At 39.4% G+C, this 23,566-nt stretch overlaps 1 protein-coding gene across 1 annotated transcript in view; it reads right to left on the reverse strand.

Annotated features, from left to right (window-relative positions):
• XKR6 (XK related 6) overlaps positions 1-22,687 on the reverse strand; it is a 259,589-nt gene extending 236,902 nt beyond the window's left edge. The window contains exon 1 of the mRNA XM_033133857.1: positions 20,826-22,687. Within this exon, the coding sequence (XP_032989748.1) occupies positions 20,826-21,592 (767 nt within the window). The 5' untranslated portion in view covers positions 21,593-22,687. The remainder of the gene's footprint in view (positions 1-20,825) is intronic.
• Between the last annotated feature and the right edge of the window lie 879 nt (positions 22,688-23,566).

Below are 23,566 nucleotides of genomic sequence, written 5' to 3' on the forward strand. Positions count from 1 at the left end.
AGGAAATCAAAGTGTATGTCCAACTAATGGAATCGTTTACGACGGAGCACTCACTGTACACACTACACACGTAGCTGCCAGCTGCTGCCTAAATACTATTTTCCAACATCTTCTGAAGGCTAGTAGTTACTCAAATAGATTTTCTAAAAGAAAATGAATGCAAACTATCGTAATTATTAGATTATTATAATTAGACATTCTGTTCTTTCCTTTGATTCAAGGAACATGTAGCTGTGACTATAGCAAAGAACATAAGTGCCCTCCTTTAGCTGCTTATTAGTCCATTCCGAGGTTACACTGCCTTACAGGGTAGAGACCCTGACCTTCGCATTCTTCCAGTTCTGGCTCTCACCTAAAGTCTCCAGAGGGAATCCTACAGCTCTCCTCATTAGCTCATTCCACAATATCCTGTGAAGCAAAAGACAAAGGATGACCAAAAGATCTTTTCACCTTCTCAAAAGCCCCAAAGCCACATTTTTCTGGTTGGAGGGACATTTAACCAAAATTCCAAAGTAATTTAGAATTATTATTAGGATCCTTTTCCTCCTTTCTAAATTAGATTAGTAAAGATTTATTTTACAAAAATAAAGACGGGTAAAGGCGAAATCAAATTTGCTTGCAAGGTCTATTCCTCAGCTCACTCTGTAATAGGGTCTCAAAAAAAAAAGTTTAACTTCTGATTATCTGCTTGAAAATAATTACTTCATGTTGAAAGCAATATATTTTTTAAACCCTGTCCCTTTATATGCTTCCGTCTCCTACCAAGCTAATGATATCTCAATATAATGCTGATCAGTACTTTCATGATCTTTTTGACTATTATAAAAAAATAGCATAATGCAAATACAATAATACATGTTTGCAAATTTATCTTTCTCAAAAAATTAGAGCAACATTGATTTGCATTTAAAGCCTGACAAACTAATTTCTGACCCGAAGAGAGAGGCTGCATCACACACCATTCTGTGATGACCTTGTAAAACTCATTTTACAAGGTTCCCAGCTTGTGTACCAGGTGTTTCCAAACTGACATTAGCATCGTGGCCCTACACATTTAGCATCTCTAAAGCACTTTCAGAAGTTATCTGATTTCAAAAAATCAAAGACTCTCACAATTGAAATAAACCTGGGAAATGATCTAATCCAACTGACCAACATGTTTAAATCCTGTTTTGATGCTTATAACCATTTTAGAATTACTAAAATAGGTACTATCATTTCCACTTAACAGAATCAAAAACTGAGGGTGAACTGGGTAAAATGGTCTATCTAACATTAGATGATAAGGAAGAATCTGATATATTTTAACTACGTAGAGAATAAATTCCGCACCCCCTCCCAAAAAAAACTTAAGCATGATATTGATACTTTGAAGGGGGAAAAAAAAAAACCAGCTTCAAATATACTGGTAAACTGGTGTTTTTATATAATATCCCTTTATTTATTAAATACTGTATGTACTTTTTAAAAAGTTACTATGTCAAGCCAAATTTTTCATCAAACTCTTTTCGAAACATTAAGACACTGCACCACAGTACTCCCCGCCATTCTAAAATCCAAAAACGATGTAAAAACCTGGGTGAGAAGGCAGCTGAGGTCCACTCCCAGGCACACGGGGTGTTATGGCACCCACAGCACTGCACCAGCTGGGACTAACTAAGACCCACAGGCAATCGGTGCATCTCAATAAAGCATGAATACCTTTCTCAGAGAAAAACTCCCACAAAGCCTCTAAATCAGAGCAAGAGACGTCCTCTGGCCATCTTCCTGGTTACTATTTTTAGACAGTTCAACACTGGGCAAAGTCTGGCACCACTGGCAGCAACATGTGACTGCTGGCAGCGCGACGGACTCCAGCTGCTCCGCTGACAGCCACTTTCCTCGTGGCCAAGGCTAAGAGAATATGGAGGGGAGGAGAGAGCGACTCCCACAGAGTGAAATACACTACGTGTGCCAGATGCCATGCCAACATCATCTCATCCAAACCCTGAGCCACCCTACCAGGGAGGTACAGTCCTCATTCCACCAATGGGCAAATGAAGGCTCCGAGAACTCAGTAATCTGTTCCAAAGCCTAAGCCTACGTCCTTATGGAAACTGAGAAAACTGCATGATCTGCAGGGGATAATAATGGATAAGCTAGCCCACTGTATTTCCACTTGTTACAATAGGAAGTTAGGTGGAACAACAGGTTGCATAATGTCACACATACAGTCCAGCTACAAAGACTGCGGCTTATCCTACAGCAAAGCTGTAGATTTACCTATTTTGTAACCTTCATCACATTTTCACAAACACTTAATTTCCTTATGTGAAGGGTTACCTATATCCAAACCCAAACTGCCTTCATTTTTAGTCAGACTGACATTGGGTCAACTATAAAAGAGGATTGTAAAACCTGCTATGCTGAAGACAAACCATGGGTGTTACGGGGTTGTACTGTCTCTCCCACAAAGATATGTGGAAGTCCTAATGCCCAGTATCTAAGAAGCTGACCTTATTTGAAAACAAGGGTAGTTGCAAACGTAATACATTAAGTTGGAGTCATACCAGAATAGGCTGGACCTTAATCCAATATGATGGTATCCTTATAAGAAAAGGAAATTTGGGACACAGAGGGAAGCATGCCATGTGACAACAGAGGCAGATAATGAGGCGATGCAGCCACAAGCCAAGGAATGCCAAGGACTGACCGCCGCCACCAGAAGCTAGAAACGGACAAGAAAGGATTCTACCCAGAGTCTCAGAGGATCGTGGCCCTTCTGGCAACTTGGTTTCAGACTTGTGGTGTCCAGAACTAAGAGAGAATAAATTTCTGTTGTCTTAAGCCACCTAGTTTGTGATATTTTGCAGCAGTCTCAGGAGAAACCTAACATAATGGGCTCATGTATACTCCAAGGCACTGCCCAACTGAGGCCTCCCTGACAGAGAAAGCCGGAATGAAGTCTGAGGTCCTTCTTAACCGCAAACTACACAAAACGGATCCCATCATACCTGGTTTTACAATGGACTCAAGAGATCACTACAGCACAGAGAGCAGGGTACTGAGCCATAGAAACTGGGTGGGAGCCAGGTCTCCCAACCAACAGGCAGAAACAGGAGGAAACCATCCTATGGAGAGAGAGGTCATCCTAAAGAACACTATTAAGGGCAAAATTATTGAAAACAGACCACAAATATGCATTCCAGTCAAATAAGTAATTTCACATGCTCAACAACGAATCAGCCTAACTATAGTATAATCTTTTGAAAACTTATCAGCTCTGGGATCAACCTACAGCAACCTCCAAAATTAGTTATTATGAAACTTTGAAAAGAACAAATGGGCCAAAAAAAACCCCGAATGTATTAAAAGTGGATTACTTCATTAAATAGTCTTACTTATGTGACTTCAGGCAGTCATCAGGCAGTTATGAAAAGAGTACAACCTGAATTCTAACCAAAAAGGAACTTTTGTATACATATTAAAGTTGAAAAAAAAGATACAAAATATCCTGACCATGGAGAAATCATTGAAGAAAAAAAAAAGGTAAGTACAAACATCTGAGAGGTTAGAAAAATGGGAGGCGACTGGATCAAACAGAAATCTGCTTTTACTGTAATTTTGGCTATAACTAGAACTGAGACAAAGCACTTAAAGACAGTTGCTAAAGTGTCAAGTGAACTCTTCCTTCTTTAAATCTTCATTTTCTGACTGGTTTTGGTCCTGAGTTTACAGGAGTCCAGTTACCCAAAGTACAGGCATCTAGTTAGAGAAGGCCCATCCAAAGTTGACAGTTGGACTACAAGTTGACAGATGCCTTCTTATTTATAAAAAGCAAGTAACTGATTATTAACATATTAATTCCTACTGGATACCTAGACTTTAGCCACAATACACAGAAAACAGATTAAAATAAACCTCCACATAAGGTAATGTTTCAAAGGCAAGAGATTGAAACCACCACCTGAGCCAACCAGACCCTGGGGAAGTGTCACAAGAAAACCTCCTGAGTGGCCACAGCTGTTTTCAAGGTAGCATTAGAATGAAATACTTCCCAGGGTGTGTGTGTACTCGTATTTGCATCAATAGAGCCCTGTGTCTCCCTCTCAAAACTCGGGCGTTGAATTTCTACCCTTCATTGAAGCCCAAATCAGGTTCCATGTTCAGACGTCCCCTTACATCCATCTTCTATTGTACTCACCATCAATCATTCAGTTGTACCTGGCTTGGTTACCTTGTGTCAACACCGTGCAATGCTTTAATGCCATGTTTGTTCACTCATTCAGATAGTACACCCTACTATTAGGTTGGGGCAAAAGTAATTGCGGTTTAAAAGGTTACAAATTGCAAAAACCGCAATTACTTCTGCATCAACCTAACATATACAAATTTCTTTGCAAGAAATAAAGATGAATCAAACATAGAGCCTACTCTTAAAGGAGTTTAGTAAGGGACAGAACATATTATAAATAAGATAAAAAATAAGCAAAACATACTAAATGCCAAAAGCACCTTCCCTAGGAAAGTCCAAAGTCAAGAGTGATTATTTGGATGGAGAGACCAGGGCCCGCTTTCATGGAAGAGGTAACAATTAAAAGATGTCATCAAGAACGGTTAGCATGTTAACACAGTGCAATGCAAAGGACTTGTCTAGACCAGGGTCCTTCAACCTGAGCACTGTTTTAGACTGAGTAATTCTTTGTCTAGAGGACTGTCCTGTGTATTGCAGGATATTTACCAGCATCCTTCTCCCCACTAGATGCCGGTAGCACCCTCCAGCGGTGACAACCAAAACTGTCTGCTAGTCATCAACAAATACCGGGTATGTGAGAGCAAAATCACTCCCAGTTGAGAGCCAGGTGAAGGAAAAAGCAAGTGCAAAAGCATGGAGACAAAACAGTACAGGGCATGAGAATGGTTTGGTTAAAATAGAGTGTTATAAGGCTTCATTATGAAAGTCCAACTAAAAAGTAATAAAGTAATGAAATTTGGAGTTAGAAAAGTCTTCTGGAACCACGTAAGACTTCCTACTTTGAGTTTAAAAATTTGGGGTGTATTCTGTAAACAAAGAGTTACCAATGAAGGTCTTTGATCTGGTAGGAGTAGGTTCCAGGACTAAGATCTGTCTTTAATGTTTGGAGGCAGATGTAAAACGGCTGGTTAATGTCCTTTTTTGTTAAGGGAATTTTAAAGGGTTGTTGCATAATTAAACCACTTATACTCAATTTTCTTCATCAACTAAAGGATGGTGAACTCTTTTTCCATTGAAAGTTTATACATGCATGATAGTATTTCATAATTTTTTTCCTTAAAAAAAGCTCAAATAAACAGGTTTAGATGGGGGGGTTAGAAAACATGTTTTGACTTTAGACAGGCTATATTTCAAAACACTTGGCTGCCTAATTTTATTCTTGAATATGGATAATCCACTTTTTATACAAGCACTTATCAATGTGTAAATAAATTACAAAGTGACTATAGTTTCCTCCCGGTTTCACTTACAATGAGAACATTTATCACATACATATTTATACAGGCTTTAACAGTGCTACATCTTTATTTGAAGAATTCACTTTGAACAGCTAAGGAAGACACTTTTAGGTGTACAGAAAAAGGACTGGATAACGTAAAGGAGGAAACTTTGGCCACGTAAACACTTATCAATGCTGGGTACAATTTTCAATATCGTGAGCCAGGTAGAAAAGCCGTTCATTAATTTCTCACATTTGTGTATCAAGCGCCATTCTCACACTGTACATTAATTCTTAATTTTCAAAAAAACCCTGTAAGGTAGTAATATCCTCCTCCACAAAACTCTTCCTGATCTTTCTACTCAAATAAGCACTATTTTACCTATGAGAAAACTCAGGAAGAGAAGGTAAATAACTTGTTCACCTTAACACAGCCGGAGGCAAAGTGAGACCAGCATGGCCCCGGCTCTCCTGGCTCTCCTCACTGCGGTCACGCTGCAGGAGGGAGAACTTGAAAAACTGCTCTTTTAATTTAAAATCCCACCCATCCTTTATCAGGGTCATTTCAGATTTAATACCACCGGGGTTCTCTGTTTCAAATCTGACACTACGGGGATCATGGTGGCGACTAACACTACGGCTAACTTTCTACCTGACAACAGTCACACTGTGGTGTGGAAGTGACAAATTTTAAATTAATATCTTTAAGTAACACACTGGAGACTGATCCCCAGGACTGACAAGAAGTATGCCTTGATCTAAATGGGTTGGCCGTGCGGACATAATTAGTATTGCATTTGTTTTTAAGTTGGCAACAGTCCTAGGCGAGAATGATGACAAGATTTTAAGTTATGAGTAGGGCTAGAAAGAAATGAAAATATCTGAAATGTGTGTTTGTTGATTTTTTTAAATTATGGTAAAACATACATAACAAAATTTGCCATCTTAGCCATTTCTAAGTGTACAGTTCAGCGGCATTAAGTACATTCACACTGTTGTACAGCCATCACCACCTTCCATCCACAGGACTCTTTCCATCATCTCAAACTGAAACTCTACCGAACTTCCCTTTCTTCCCTTCCCCCGGCCCCTGGGAACCACCATTCTAGTGTCTGTCCCTATGAATCTGACTACTCTAGGTAGATCATAAAAGTGGAATCCATACAGTGTTTGTCCTTTATTTACTGGCTTGTCTCACTTAGCATGTCCTCAAGGCTCATCATGTAGCGTGTGTCAGAGTTTCCTTCCTTCGTAAGGCTGAATAACATTCTATCCTATGTATATGCTTCATTTGTTTCTCCATTCATCCATCCATAGACACGAGGGTCCCTTCCACCTTTTGGCTATAAGAATAATCCTGCTATGAACACAGGTGTACAAACATCCCTTCAAGTCCATGGTTTCAGTTCTCTTGGGTATATACCCAAGAAGTAGAATTGCTAGATCATATTTCTGCACTTAATTTTTTGAGGAACCACCATATTGTTTTCCATAGTGGCTGCACTTTTTTACATTCCCAACAACCTTCCGTTAAAGGTTTTAGTGTACAGCTTTTATTCTAATTATAACTTTCAGTTTTATCTCTCAACTACAATAGTCTGAGAAGATGTTAATTACTTATTAGCCATACAGGTCACAGATTTTGCTTTATAAGAAAAAAATCAAGCATCTTCATCGAGACCCCTGGTCTCAACTAATGATAACATTACGTAGAGGAATTTTAATTATTAAATAGCCTCTAATAAATATATATACTCCTTATTTTAATGTTTTAGTAACCTAATTTTTAAAATTGGCTAATTTTAAAAAGCCAATTAAGAATACCAGAAAATGTAACCAAAATAACATCTGGAATTAAAAGAATAAGTATCTTAAAACAGTTGACTGTTAACTGTCAATACTAGAGTAGTAGGTCTCTATTTCTTAAATGTTATGAATTTCTGTAAGAACGTCTAAAACATTCTGACATGTTTTGATGAAAACGTTTTAGTTTCAGTTTAACATTAAATCATATTTACATGCTTTAACACCTTTATAAGGAATTTTTAAATAATTTAAATAAATCCCCAGTGGTTATTAACACACAAACCAAACAGAATTCAGTTTAAGTTTTAGTAGTACAAAGTTTTAGCATAAATTACCAAATTTAGGTATGCACTTGGCACATTTTTAGGTTATATATATTTGCTGGCCTGTACAATTAACAGATGAAAAACAAGGAGTAACTTTTGGGGTAAGTTGTTGGTGAATAGTGCACAAGTTCCCATGTACAGGACATGGTTTTGGTAAAGTTACATCCGCTGTGGTCACATATCCCAAACTGTCCTAAACCAGATGAACTATTTTTTAAGACTTGAAACATTGACAAGTCATAAGGGCCATAATATTTTTTATTTAGTCTATGAAGGCCATTTTTACTTCAGTGAAATGTTACTATTATTTCATTATATTTTAATTTAGTATGGATCACACTTAAATGATTAACTTACACTTTTAAAAGCTAATTTAAATATTTGTTTTACCTCACCAATTAAAATAGGGGCTGGCCAGTTTTTGTATGACCCTCAGGCTAAGAATGGTTTTTATATTTTTAAAGGGTACAGTGAGACAGAGGCCTGACACAGCTTGCAAACCCTAAAATATTGAATTAAAATGTAAGTCAAAGTTTAAAAAAGAAATTCTCTTTTACACTTTAATCAATAACAATTTACACATACACACACACACACACACACACACACACGCACCCTCCCTTAATCTGAAGTGTACCTGGTCTAAGCACCGAATTATTTCCTTCTGAGTCTCTGTTGACCAAAATGCAAGCTTCCTCTTCTTGGTACTGCCTGGGCAGTGCCTGGGCAGAACTAACTTTCCCATCGTCCCTTGATCTGGGTCTGGTGACAGGGCTACTTCTCCACAATGGAATGGCAGCACAAGGAATGCGTGTCACTTCAAGCCAGGGCTTCTAAAAAGCAAGTATGCTTCCTCCATATTCTCTTTCCTTTCTCTGGCTGAATGCTGAGGGTGTTGAGTCCCTACAGGATGTCAAAGACACCATCAGCCAGGTATTAAACCACAGAATTTTTGTTATTACAGTTGAGGGAACAAGCTGGAATAGTCACTAACATACATGCTGTATATTTGCTGCCTTTCACATTTAACTAACTTCTACTTAATTTGGAAGTTCTCCCAAGCATCCTTAAAAAAGAAAGAAAAAAAAAACCCTATGAAAACAGATTGTTTATATTGCTGTAAGCCGTCTGTTTATTCTACCCATCAGTCTTTTCCTTGACAACTGGCTACTGTTGCTCTTTTTCTATTTACTATATGCCCAGATGAATTTTAATTTAAAGCCTCACTATACCTACATTTCAAATGAACCAAAATTTAAAACCATTCCTGCTCCACACATGTAGTTCAAATGCTGACGTGGCATTGAGACATTATCACATTCCATCCAATGGCTATGTTACAGACGCAGAAAATTTAAAAGTGGATTGAAATAGCCCCTCTTCACTTCTTTATTGTATATAAGGGCCAGCAAAGCATGAGAAGAGTAATAAATTTCACTTAACCTTAAAATACTGTAGTAACTCCAAACTAGAACTTCCCCAAACAACAGAACCTTGACATTTTCAAGAGCTGGATCTTGACACCATCACGGATTAAAAACTATGTCAGCTATGCCACAATGCATGCTTCCATGCTTCTGTAACAGATTCCTTCACACTCGACTGGCAAACTGGGAATGACAACAGTGTAATGGGGAAGGATTGTTGATTTATGAGTGAGCCTTCTCAGCATGTTAATGTTTGAAGTTATCAAGGGCAAGATTTTTCACAAATGAAAGACTTAAGGGGGTGGAAGGGCGGGCGAAGACTTTAAGAAAAACAGAATCTTACCAAAGTACCTTCCCTTTAGTACAAGTGATGACAGCTGGTTTAGTGGCTTCAATATCCGTTGTTTTTCACTACCTAGTGACTCAATGGGCACACGTAAGGCTACATAGTGGAGCACAGCTGTAATCTTAGTAAAACTGGCCTCCAGTAAAAGCTAATACCTACAAAAGTCTACATATCAAAGAAGGTAAAACATGTCCCAGGATACAAAAGGCCTAGAATCATCTAGGTGTGATAATTAAGGAATGATCTGATTCCTCAAGCCTGAGTCACCCATATGAGTGACCAAATGTCACCCATACTACTGGGCTATGCAGTATTTTCCTTTGGCTTGTCATTGTTTGTGTTAGTTCTCTGGTTACGAAGTTACGCAGTTTTAAGTAGTCTCACCTTAATCCTGTTTTCCACAGCCCTGTTATTTTTAGTCATTCTGCATGATTTTGCAGAATGAGAGGTTTTTCAGGAATGCATATATCACATTATGGTAGATATGAGCGTACCACAAATTGAGATGGTGAACTGCAAATTTCAAGCAAATCGGCAAAATGACATGCTCCAACCCCGTGGAGCCACATTCAAAATCTTGAAACATGCCTGACAAATACCATCTCATTTAATCCTAGACTCCTACATCTCAAAAACTACCTAAAAATTATGTTGTACCTATCAAACAGTATGTAGAAACCTCAAATACAGTCTACAAATGCTACCAATACATTCTAACTGTTTTTCCAAATTTACAATGTTGCTTTTAACTTCAGCTTTGTTTTGACAACTTTTGTTTAATCTGCAAATGGAGTAATAGATCTTTTATGTGTCTTCTCCTTCCTTCCAATCCAAAGAAAAGCACACCATCATCCACTAGGTCTAAGCGAAACCATTTGAGATTGCTTAAATTTTGAATATATTAATTCTTTATTGTAAGGAATAATCTTATCCTTCAAAGTCAGAGTTGAAGGCAAAATGGCAGCACCCTAAACATACAGGCCTATTTATAACTACTCTTTCAACTCAAAAGCTGTATTACTTCTGACCAAGCCAAACGACAGATTTGGAGTTTTCCTCATTTTGATCCAGAATCAGAGGATCCAACCTGCTCTACACCGTGCTTGCCATCCACCCCGTGTTCCGTCTCTGCCAGCCATTGCCTGTCCTAGGATTTCTGACCCCCAAGCTTCCCAGGAACTTGAGTTTTCTCACCACTGCCACAGTACACTCCTAGATGGAGCGCAAAAGGACGTTATTTTGGTGTGTGCAGATTTCAGGAGTGCTTGCTAATCCACTGCACTAACAACATCTTACCTGTATGAAGTAGTAGAGTAAAACACTACGTATGTGACCCCTTCCATCCCCTCCCCTAGATATTCAACCCCATGAATCTATCAGGCAAAATGTAGACAAGCTATGTTTCTTCTCTGCTCCCTTCATTCCTGTCTCTAATGATACCCATTTAATACCTATTAGGTCACTTCTCCCCTTTCATTCACCAGTTTCTTTTTAGGAATCCTGTCCTTGGCACCGATTTCAACAAATATAACATTTTTGAAAATTTGAGACATGAAATTCACTCTGGATTGAATATCAATTTCCCCGACACAATAAAATACCTCTAATCTGGCACTTTTGGAACACCAACAGTGATAACTGGCATTAATAATGACCTTGAAGTACTTCAAGTTCCAAAGAAGCTTCTGAAGGAATATTTAGTTACATGCCATAGTTTTAATGTGAAATGTTTTCACAGTATACCAAATCTTAAGTATAGTATATGGCAACCCATATTCCATACTATACAATAGCTACTATTTTTTGATTGATAAACACTTTCGCCAACCCATTACAGCTAAAAGTAAGGGCAGGTCAAAAACTGTTTAAATACTGTGTACCATTAAAATCATTGGCAGAGCTTCCTTTATACATTCCACGCCTCTATAGCTGATATGCCCAGTGCTTAAGTTTATACAGATCCTAAGGCCCACCCCAAACATAGCGGATCATAACCTCTTATGATGGAACCCAGTACCTGACTCCCCAGGTGATTCCGATACACAGCCAAGGTTTGGAAACAAATACTTCATAACCCTAAGGAAAGAGCTGCTGCTGCTCTCAGTGTTTCCAACATGTCAACAGAGAACCAACATATGGATGCAGCACTTGGGTGGGACCTGCGGGAATAAACAGTGGTAAAGAGGTACTGTCAACCTTATATATTCCTTTGTGTAATGTGGAAATCACAGTATTGGAAGGTGCATCTACTCTGAGTAAGAGATTGGGGTATAAAGTACTTATAATAATTTCCTGAGGATACAGACCTAGTGGTCCTACTTAGCTGTTTGAATCACATTCGTGGTTATAATCAACTAAGAGTCCTAAGCCTTCCTTATTCTCTGCAGAGTTTAATACATTAGACTAGAAATCAGAAGTCTCAAAGAACTCGTTCGTCAAGAGGCCCCGGTGGTTCAAGAATATCATTCCTCCACCTTCAATAAGCCAGAACAGCAAAATCCCAAAGTAAACCAAAAGAACTAGTGAGAAGAACTTCCTGATCATTACAAGAGAAGTCTGATGTAGAAAAACTGCACATATTTTGTCATCAGCAGGATCTGGCTTCAAAACCTTCCTTCACCAGTTACCAGTGACTTATCAGATTACTTAACCTCTCTAAACCCATTTCTTCATCTGTAAAATGGGCACGAAATACATGAAAATGTACATGACACAATATTTATAAAAATAGAATTTTCAATATAGTTTCCTTTCCTCCTCAGTGATTTCTACATGCCTCTTCCATTCTCCTAATACTTTGATTTGCCCTTTCTTCAGTTTTTTGCTATTATATACCAGGAACACATGACACATAAACTTTAATTTTATTCCTCCAAAATTAACATGAAGGTTAAACTCGGTCTACTGACAACCCATTGAAAATCCACGAGTGCGCCTATTCATAATAATTTCTTCAGGACAGAATTTATTTTTTTTTTAAATCTTAGGTCTTCATTCCAGTACAGCAAATGGCTCTCAAACTTTAGAGAAAAGGTTAAGAATTACTAGAGAATTACTAGAGAGCCTGTTTAAAATACAGTCCCACCTCCCATCAACAATTTTACAATGGATTCAGGCAAGGATTCCCAACGGCCACTAAAACTATTAGGTAAAAGGTTGTTAGAAAACAGGATATTGACACTATCAAAGTATTACCTCACAAGTTACTTACTGATTGCAAACAAGAAAATGGACATTTATACAGAGAAATCTGGCAGTCAGAACCTTAACCAAGAGATAAATCTGTATCACTAGAAGCGGGATGAACCCGGTATCATGTGCCTACTGATATGATGCAAATATAAAGTAGGAAGCAATGCTTTTGACTAAAATATGTAGCCTGATTATAACCAAGGTACAACTTCAAGTACACCTAGAATACAGAGGGAAGACAACACATGGAGGAAATAATTTGGCAATCCAAAATGTGGAACAACAAAAGAAGTGGCCTAGACTTTGCAAAAGTCAACGTAGTGAGGGAAAATATTGTTAAGAGAATTGTTTCCGAGTTAAAGAAACATACAATCAATGCATGAATTTTGATCAAATCTCATTTTAGAGGTGGGAAAAAAACTATTAAAAGACACTGTTGGGGCCAACTGGGCAAATCTGAATATAAAGCAGCTATTAGATGATTTTATAGAATTACAGAATAATTATGGGATTACTGTTAATTTTCTTAGATGGGCTAATGATATGTAGCTATATAAAATTATTCTAATTATTTGTTATTTGAAGTAAAGTAAGAAGAGGTAAAAACCTCAGGATATATGTTAAACCATACACACAGAGCTAAAACTATCTGTGTTAATTACGGAATCCAGGTGTTCAACATACTATTTCTACTACTCTGTATGCTTTGACGTTTCCATAATAAATTAAGACTGAGCAAAAATACATATTCCCTGGTCCAAAACCCTTTGGCTCTGACTCCTTAAGCCTATAGTAGACTCATAAATTCGCATTTTAACAAGCCCCAGACCTATCCTAATATAAGAGGTTCTGTGACCACTGTAAGAAACATGGCTCAAGAGAGAAAAGTGGAGTGTGTCTGCTCTGGAAGGGCCTCCCCTGCCCGCTTGATTTTAGGCAGGCTTCCCAAACCATGGATTTGGTGTCTTCCTCACCTTTGCCATCTTTCTTCATGTTTCCAGTATATTTAATGCGGAATGAAAAGGGGCATAACGGTGAAACAGAACCTTTCTATTCCAGGTACTTTAGGACTCTAAGAGCATCCTGCTAGGGTTATCAATAATTATCAACTCTACCCCTTTCCAAGAGTACTGGGAAGAAAATTGTTGTGTTTACCTTTCTGTGAACCGAATATTCATACTTCTTCCTAGAAATGAATGATGAACATACAGTCCCTGCTTTATAAATTGATGACTAAAATAAAACAGAAATACCTTCCTCACAATTAAAAAAAAAATACAAAAATGTTGTACTTGAAACAAAATTATTTTAAAAACCACTCATTCGATATTCAAGGATAAAAGTGATATACAAGAGACTTTGTTAGCAATATGCAAAATACTTTAGGATGTTGTGGTTTAAGGTACATTAAAAAAATGCAGTATACCAAATTCTACCCACATTAGACATACAGAAAAGAAAAATCTAAGGTTGAATTTTATGTAGAAAGGTACTAGTTTCACTGTAACAATATTCACTGACTCCTCTCCAAGTAAACCCCATCTTTCCCAAAAATTCAACTTAAACCAAAAGCATTTATATCTTAACCTAAGAAGAAAAAGAATCAATCAGAATTATTTCCTAAAACAGTTCACAATTGACATGGAAGCTATCATTTAAAAAAAAAAAATGCACAAACACTAACTTTTCAAAGTTGAAGAATACATATCAAACAGTAAATTGCAGTAGTTGATTTTGATGTTCTTCCCTCCAAAAATAATAAATTTTGGTGAACCATTCATTAAAATGTCTAAAATCTATATAGCTTAGATATATGCAATACTTTAGTTTAACAGTAAAAAGTTTTTAACAAAAGATTACCCAAAAAGCAATTTAAAATACTTTAATTTTAGCTGAAATTCCAAATTCACAAAATTAGCTCATAAAGCAGCATAACAAGTTTCTCAGAAAGTCTAATCTACTATAAATTTTAACATTAACTAGAGATAGATATAAAATGCTTCAATAGGTGGCAAAGGATAATGAGACTTTAATTTCCCAGTTCTTGGGAATCTGTAGATTTTAAAGATTTTAATTCTTCAAACTAGAGCCTGAAATTCCTTCTTTAAAACTTCAGGGCGCTAATACCTATACCATAATAGACTTTAAAATTGAAGTGACCTTAAAGACAGATCATTTTAACTCCTTATTTGATAAATATGAGGAAACTAAGGACGAGATTCTTTTTGTAACTTGAAGAACAATAAATCTGATTTCTCAACTCCAACATTCCCTTTATACCATAAAATGTCCTGTGTTTTTTTTTTTGTTTTGTTTTATATCTCCAATATTGGTAAATAGTGGACTGTCGTCAGGCAACAGTCAAAAGTCACTAAACTTTTTAAATGAGACTGTATTTTCATGAGTTTTAAAAATTTTTAACTCTTTCAGAACCAAACAAAAATATCCAGAATTTCTGACTAGAAGAAAGTAGGTAAATAGAACACCATGGAGAGTAAACTAAAGTTTTAGCCACAAAATTGTTTGCAGAGAGCATACTATAAAGCAAACCAGTCCAGGGTGAAAATGGCAACATTTAAGACACGGTTTATTTCTTTTTATATCCCACAGAATCTTTCCAACAGTCCAGAATTTATTACATAAGCCTAACTAGTTGACCTTATGGATAAAGTTGCCAAAATCAAAGCAAATAATGTCAAGGCAGAAATGAACTGCTGGTGGTTTCTGACATGTGCCTACTAGATTTCTGGAATGCAAGACTTCTGTAATACAGATTTTGATGTTTTGTTTCTGGATCATTCTGGAAATAACTGTCCTTCACCACTAGTTGAAATTTTACTCAATGTATGCCATTTTTTCATCACCTTCCTTTAAAAATTCACCATAAATATCAAGTTTTTACTGTTTCTGTTCACTCAAAAATGAGAAATAAACTTCAGAGATGCTCTCTCCATAGTCACACAGCTTTTTAGAAAAAAGCTCCTTGTCTAAATATAACTCTTCCACACTCACAGCTAATCATGTATTTCTATAATCTTTCTGATGGGGAAGGGGATAACAAGATGAGACTTTATGTTGTCAAATTTGTCCCATTTTTCCTTGATAGTATCAAAGATCATAAAATTATTATCCTACATTTTTTCTAGTGTTTTTACAGTTTAATATTTTACGCTTGCATCTTTCATTCTTCCAGAAGTTTCGTTTCTGTAAGGTAGAAATCAACTCTCCCCACATCGTCAATTGCCTCAGTATCATTTGTTAAATAATCTTTTTTCCATTCACTAATTAAAAAACGCCACCTTTACTGTCTAAATTCCCACAAACCTGTCAATTTATTTCACTTTTTTTCTGCTTCACTACCTAGTTGCTTAATTTCTATGCCAGAAGCACACTGTTCATTGTTCAAATTACTAACACTTTATAGCACATCCACTTTCTTATAAAGTAAGTTTCAATATTTTTGTTATTCAAGGATTTTTTGACTACTCAAACACATATTTTTGTCAGATCAATTTTTCTCAAGTTTCCCGTCAAAAAATCCCACTGAGTTTCTTTTGAACCAGAATTCTACTAGATTTATGAATACAATTTTAAAAAACAGTATTTTTACAATATTGAGATTCCCACCCAGTAATAAGCAGATATATAATCTTTTTACGCACACACTCAACACACACTCTCACACACACACACACACACACACACACTCGTACATGTATATAATCTTTTAATGTGGCTGTGACTAGTACCCTAGCGCCACACGAGTCAATTTCTTAAATCACAAAATCTTAGATCTAGAGGGACATTACAGATCACTTAGTCTAACACCTCTTGTAATCCCAGTTATGTTTACCTCAAGCCTACTTAAGAGAATCATTTTAAAATTAAAACGACTACATCTTTTACATTCAACATAATCATGAAAGTACTATTTGAATCACATAAAAGGCAGAGAAGTGGGCTGCATTTATTGAAGACTGCTTTGAATTTAGGAGTCCTTTTAGAATAAGATCCATACTTGGGCTCAAAGGAAAAAGCACTGAGACATACACTTGAGACAGCTTCAAGTACTTTTAGACACTCATGTTTCTGATAAAGCCATTCTGTTATGGTGGTGTCCAGGAACCAAACTTCATTACCCAAGCATCCCATTCCCAATTGTTCCATCATATTTATTAACAACACAAATCTAATAACACTCTCCAAATGGAACAGGTGTGAAACCCAATTCTCAAAGTGTTCCTCAAGCCTGGCTGCCAAACTGACCACCTGTGGAGCCTCTAAAAATAAGACTGGTTGGATCCCATCTTGGGATTCTTCTTCAGCAGGTCCAGCAATGCTCAGGCCATTTCTTTGTTTTTGTTTTGTTTTAAGTTGTAGTTGGTTCTATTCTCAGCCAGAGTTAAGAACCACTATTCTAAAATATTCAATAAGAACAAAGCCCATAATATACCAAGTATTCCAACATGGGATGGGGGTAGGGGGTGATTTAAAAAAGCATCTTTACCTCTTCACCCATCCAGCAATATTTGCTGCTGTATTAATTATATAGAGAGCTATGTGATGTCCCAGCATATCAGTCTAGAGACAGAAAAAAAAAAAGCTAAAACAAAGCTTTAGACTGTTCACAGATTGATGATGCCATTATGATACTTGAAATGCCTTTTTCTTTTTTCTCCCTTGAAGGCAAACCTCCACCCCATCTCATCTCTCAAGAGAAAAGAAAGCTAACGTTCACTTTAAAAATCGCAAGTACCAGTAAGATTTTCAGTAAATTCCCCTTCACTTTGTAAAGAAGGGGAAAACACACTTCTAAAAATATAAATAGAAAGGGAGATTAATGATTTGGCTATGACATCACAACATTAGATGAAATTTCAAAGAACAGTGGCTTCTTGACTGCAGAGAACCACCAACACACTAAGCAGCCTCTAAAGGTAGCGCGAGAGCGGAGAAAGGTCGATAGGCTGAAGGAAAAAACTTACATACAACAATGTAATATGCAAACTATATCAAACTGTTCCTAAAGTCTAACCCTCCAAGAAAACGATCTCACTTTCTAACAACACATAGTACTAAACTGAAGCGCCACATGACTCATATTCCTCATGAGTGATTCACATACCTGCTACCCTGGGAAAAGCACCTGAAAAATAGAGCACGTAAAGCTAGCTACACAGTAAGTTACATGTGAAGTAATTAGTGAGGGCAAAGGATGAATTAAATAGACCTTAATCACACAAGTGCTCTACCAAAGGAGGTTCGTGAAACAAAATTATCCTATAGACTACTCCTTCATGTTCCAATTCTGGCGCAGCCATAAATATTTTCCTACATTCTGTAAAGTCATTTGGTGCAAGAGATGTCAAGTATTTTTCATTTTGACAAGAAAGGCAACATGCATATAAGTTTACCACCTTACTATCAAAGGAAACTGAATTTTCTTAAATAAGCACTGCACTGTGCTTTCTTCAAGCAAAAGTCAAATAATTTTACATTTTAAAAAACAGCATGTGAAGAGACAGGTATTCATGGTTTAATGGAATCAGGTTTGACAATGCACAACTTCACCAACATCTTTTCTCAGAAATGTGGCCCAAATCAGTGATATGATTCCTAGACCTTAACTATTATCATGTGACCACATGAAATAGCAAAACTTAAGTAACAAATATGATTAAGGGAACAACTGTAACCCCAAAAGATCTGCAGTAAAAACTAAGATGATGTATGTTTATACACACTGACAACTGTTTGCCAAGAGATCGAAAGAAGAATAAAAACCTTTCTCCAAATCTTTTACCTATGAATGATTTCTGTGTAAGCCACATGCCTTACAGGTATTAAAGAACAAACCCTGCTCCTGGAGTATTTCAAGCAAAACTAGCTTAATGGAAAAAAAAATGAAAATGAAAAAATAACAATCTTTCCTCAGTAAATATTTCTTTTGAAGTATAGCCATGTTGGAATAAATAAGTTAACTGAATTAACATGTCTTTTAATGTTATACTTTTAAAACTTAAAGAAATATTTAGACATATATTCTAATCTTTAAAAAAGACACATAATTTAAACATAGTAAAATCACAGGACATGTTTTTTTTTTCTTTTTTTCCCCCAACTGTAGACCTTGAAAGTTCAGTGAAGATCTGGGAAAATAAGACACCATGCTCTTTCACACAACTATAAAAGCTAAATATACACTTAAAATGTACTTTTCAGTTTGTTCCAAACTGGACTTCTACTTTGCCAACTACAATTAAGATTTAGGTCAATGGGGGGGGAATCATTCTCCCTAAAAATTTTGTGATTCTGAACTCCAATGTCATTATGTCCCAAAAGCTTACTTCTAATAAATAGTGAGGACGGATTACATTAGAATTCTCTCAGCAATTTTAACTTGACACCAAGATTTTGCTTGTCCACACTTAGAGGAGTCTAAGACATGGACAGACATAGGTGACTTCAGCTTCTTCAGTAGAAGCCTAGGTAGTTATTAAACACGTGCCGTTCAATTTTACTAGTATTTCAAAATCTTTCTCTTCCCCATACTTTTCGTCCCTCTCCCTCCTTCATTCCTTTATGCCATATCAAATTGCAAGAAAAAAAAGGTATCCCCAATATCAAACACACTACCTTTGATTCAGTATGAATTTGAGCATTTAGGGGTGTTTTCAGTTTAAATTTCAAATTCAAATCGTATTTCAAAATTTTACTTGACCCAAGCTATGCTCATAATAACTAAAAGTTAGTCAGTCATCATTTTTTCTATTTTATTCCCCCCCTGTTCTTATAAACTTATCATCATCAGGAAGCAAACCTCTGCAGATAAATACAGACAGGAAAAAAGGTTGCTTGATTCAATCTAGAAACACCAGTAAACGTCCCTAAAAGAACCAAGAAAATCAAGAACCATTCACATGTTCCCTATCAATAATTTCCATGTAAATTCTGTAGGACAAAGTTCTTGCATTCACTTTCAGAATTACATTTAATTTGATCCCATGCTTTCTGAAACTTTTTTAAAATTCTGAATAGAGAGCTGGACAAACAATTCAAAAGACAATGAACTTTATTTCAGTTAACCTGAGTAATCTCAGTTAACAGAAATACTGAGCACCTAAAATTTCCTACTAGGTGGAGGAGTCGGGGTAGTCAAGGCAAAATGTCTTCTCACAGAAGCAATGTACCTGAAGAGCTCTGTATAATTTATCTTCAGGAAGATTTTTTTTCTTTTGCAAATACTGTTGCCTACAACTGTTTCCAGAATACACTTAAGTTGGAGGGCACAGATTTACCACGGTTTTAATGGGACCATTTCCTTAGTTCAGCCACTTAAGGCTAGTGGCAAAAAGAACATCTGCCAGTGGTGTTTGAGGGATTCACCTGACACATGGAAATTGTACAAAAGGGGAAAGAAAGGGCCGCAGGGCCAAGCATGGGGCTTTTGTAAACATAAATCACCTACACACTGTCCTGGCTACCAAAAACAAGGTTCCACCAGATTAGGTGTCCAGGTGGCTCATTGATTTTCTGGAGGTCGGAGTTAAAAACAAATGCTTACACCCATCACATACTATACAATTTTACCTATCACTAAGAAAAGGACACGTCTAATCCAGCAAAAAAAGTCATTTTTCCTTCAAGGAGGGCAGCGGTTTGGAGTCATTTGCAGGGGATGGGATTGCAGGAAGGGGGGGAGGGGGCGTGGAATAAAGGAGTGCTAAAAGGAGAGGCAGCGAGGGGTTTTGCACAAGGCTCCACACAAGCCACTGCGGAGAGAAGACGGGGGAAGAGGGGAAGATGTCTCACCGGGGGACAAAACCGAGTGCAAACGGGTTGGAAGAAGCAAGGTGCCCCCCCCCCCAGGAGGCGAGCTGAGGTGCAGATAAAAAGCGCTAGCGGCTGGTTACCTTGGGATACAGGGAAAAGGGACAACCCGAACACAGAGGTCTACAGAGATGGAGGGGAGGGCAAGAATGAGGCAGGGTCTCCGCTAAGCGCGAACCAGGGACGAAGACAAACAGCGGTACTTGGGCCTCCCTGGGCCAAAAGGCGTGGCCAGGGATCCAGATCAAATGATGGTCTTTTTGAGACGCCCAGGGAAGTGCGCGACAAACCCCTCCTTCAAGACCCTGGGCCCGGCCCGTCCGAGGGGCCCACCTGCGAGTCACCTCCAGGGCGGAGCACGCCCGGGAGGGCTCCGGCCTCGCCCGCGGGGCCCTCCGCAGGGCCGGTGGCCAGGCCCCCGCCCCCACCCCCGCAGTGCTCTTACCTCCACACCTGCCCCATCTGCAGCAGGTGGATGACCGACTGCCAGATCCACACGGAGAGGCGGCACAGGCGCTGCGCCCCCGGCGTGGCCGTGCCCACCGCGCCCGGGCCGCCGCGGGCCGCACCGTGGCCGTAGCCGGCCCCCATCATTGGGGGGCCCCGGCTGCTGAGCCCCTCCACGGCGCCCAGCCCGCCGCCCGTGTAGTCCTGCACGAACCAGCGGAAGCTCAGGCTCTGCACCAGCAGCGACGGCACCAGCACGAAGAAGAGGGTCAGCCCGAAGTAGCCGTAGTCCCCCTTGCGGTAGTAGTCGAGGGCCAGCCACAGGTCGGTGCCCACGTCCCCGAAGAAGACCAGGAGCGCCAGCACAATCCACAGGCAGTCGAGCCACGGCCGCTCCACCTGCGGCGGCGGCGGCTGCGGCCGCGCGGCCGAGGGCGTCGGGGGTTGGCGGTCGGCGCCGGCGGCCCCGGGCGGTTGCAGCGGCTGGTCCCCCCCGTCGGCGGCGGCGGCGCTGCGGCGCGGCTTCTTGCCCAAGAGGGAGCGCAGGCAGGCGGAGCGGCAGCCCCAGTAGCACGAGGAGGTGTTGCAGCAGTGGCAAATGTGCAGCGAGCTGCTCTCGCCGGGCTCGCTGCCGTCGCCGCCGCCGCCGCAGCCGCCTCCCCCGGGCTCCCCGTCCTCCTCGCCGCCGCTGCCCACCGCCTCGTCCAGGTTGTGCAGCTGGGCGAAGCCCACCCCCACGCCACCGCCATCGGATTTCGCCGCCATCTTGACTCTCTTCCCAGCTCCGGAGGTTGGGGGGGGAGGGACGGGTGGGGGGGGGAGAAGGCAGGGAACGGGGAGGGGGGGAAACGAATGGAGAGGAAGGGGGGCGGGGAGGAAGCGGGGGAGCAAACGAACGAGGGGGGAGTGGGCCAGGGAACCCCCTCCGCTTCCGGGTAGTTGGCGTCACTTCCGGGCGAGCCCCCCAATCGCACGGCGCCCGCAGCTCCCCAGCCCTACCCTCCCGGCCAAGATGGCCGCCCTCCTGTGCCTCAGCTGCTGGGCGGGGGGCCGGGGGGTTCTCCCCGCCAGGGCTCCCCTTCCCCTCTTCCGTTGACCCCGAAACCCATCAGGTTGACCCCTCGGCGTTTCTGAATCCCGCTGGGCCGAGTGAGGCGGTCCAAAGTGATCCCTGGAGGGGGCAGTGCCAGACGTTTTGGGGTCCCCTTCCTCAGCGTCGCAACTCACAGCTTTCCTCCTGGAGAAACGCCCCCTAACACCCTGCCGGCTGCTGGTGGAGGGGCGGGACCTCTGGGGGAAGGGGCGGAGCTAGTGCAAAGCAGGTGATTATGTGTCACTTCCGGGAGATAGGATGACCTCATTGTGTAGTTAGACAACCCCCCCATCAAAATGGCTGTAGCTCACCTCTTTGCCTGTTTTTCTTCTTTCTTTTAAGAATCTCTCTTATTCTTTTATGTTGAGGGTCTTCAGAAATTACATGAGTCAGTTTAGATTCCCACACAAAACTTACTGATTCTCACTTCTATTTAGACACCTCCCTCCTTTTTTACCTCTGTTGATCCCCTGATTATCTTGTCACTGACAACTTTACCATCTTTTGTAACAAAGTTTCCACCATTCCCTTAAGAAAACTCCAGGCAAAATCCAGTTAAAATCTGCCTGACTGCGTCTTGAATGTTGGAGCAAAGATTGAATTGACATATTGTGACCTTGAGTGTATTATCTTCACCATTAAAAAGTATATCTACCAATTTTTTTTTAAGTATGCGATTTTAAAATTCGGTGACCTTAATTTGGAAAATTCGGAATTAGCCAGGGGTTAAGCTGTCGTAATTACTTGTTCAGGCTATTTGAATGTGTGAAGATTGCTACTTTTAGAATTTGGGGAGAAGGGGTGAAAGTCTCTGTGAGTAAACATGGTTTTAAATAAGTGAAAATGTTATCAATGTGCTATATCATTAAGACAGGTGCAGGGTACACTACTAACAAATTACAAAAGTGAAGCAGCACTGAATGGATTTGAATTACAATGATCTTCCAGTGAAAGTATATTTGAAGCCAAATAGAGCAAGCTATATGGTTAGAGTTGTTCCTGATCAAGTGAAAGGAACATTTTCAAGTTAAAAAAGAAAAAGAAATTTAAACCCTGCATTTTCTCATGGACCTCCCTAGATTTTTGTACTCATTTTTCTGATTCTGTCTACTTCTCCCTTCATTTAAACCTTTTAATGATGCTAATAACTTTCTTTGGAATGCTGAGGACAAATTAGGTAATGTTTGTATGGCATTGAGCCTCTGTGGAAGAAAACTGCCTTTGAAATGAGCAGTATTGTTATTTTGAGGTATATGATATTTAACACTATAGCACTTAGTTAAGTTTTGGGGGTAGCAAGGCAAGATAAGGCTTCCTCATTTTAGGACACAACTTTGCATGAACTTTTGTCAAGATAAAACCTGTAAAGACTACAAAAAGTACACACAGAGAATTTTTACCCCAGCCTTTGTATATATGTGGGGGATTTCAAAAATCTACCTTTGGAAACAAGTCACATAGCTGTATCCTTTTATTTCACACTATGATTTAAGCCTCTTTGTTCCTATGGTAGTAAAACAGCCAGCAGGTAAGGATTATTGCTGCACGTAAATAGGATTCTGCTTCTTTCTTTACTGAATTTGAATTAATAGCAGTTTAAAAAAGATGGCCGAAATGTAGAATAGGATTGCACAGGTTCGGATCCC

The sequence above is a fragment of the Rhinolophus ferrumequinum genome, chromosome 18 (assembly GCF_004115265.2).
Source record: "Rhinolophus ferrumequinum isolate MPI-CBG mRhiFer1 chromosome 18, mRhiFer1_v1.p, whole genome shotgun sequence".
Classification (NCBI taxonomy): domain Eukaryota; kingdom Metazoa; phylum Chordata; class Mammalia; order Chiroptera; family Rhinolophidae; genus Rhinolophus; species Rhinolophus ferrumequinum.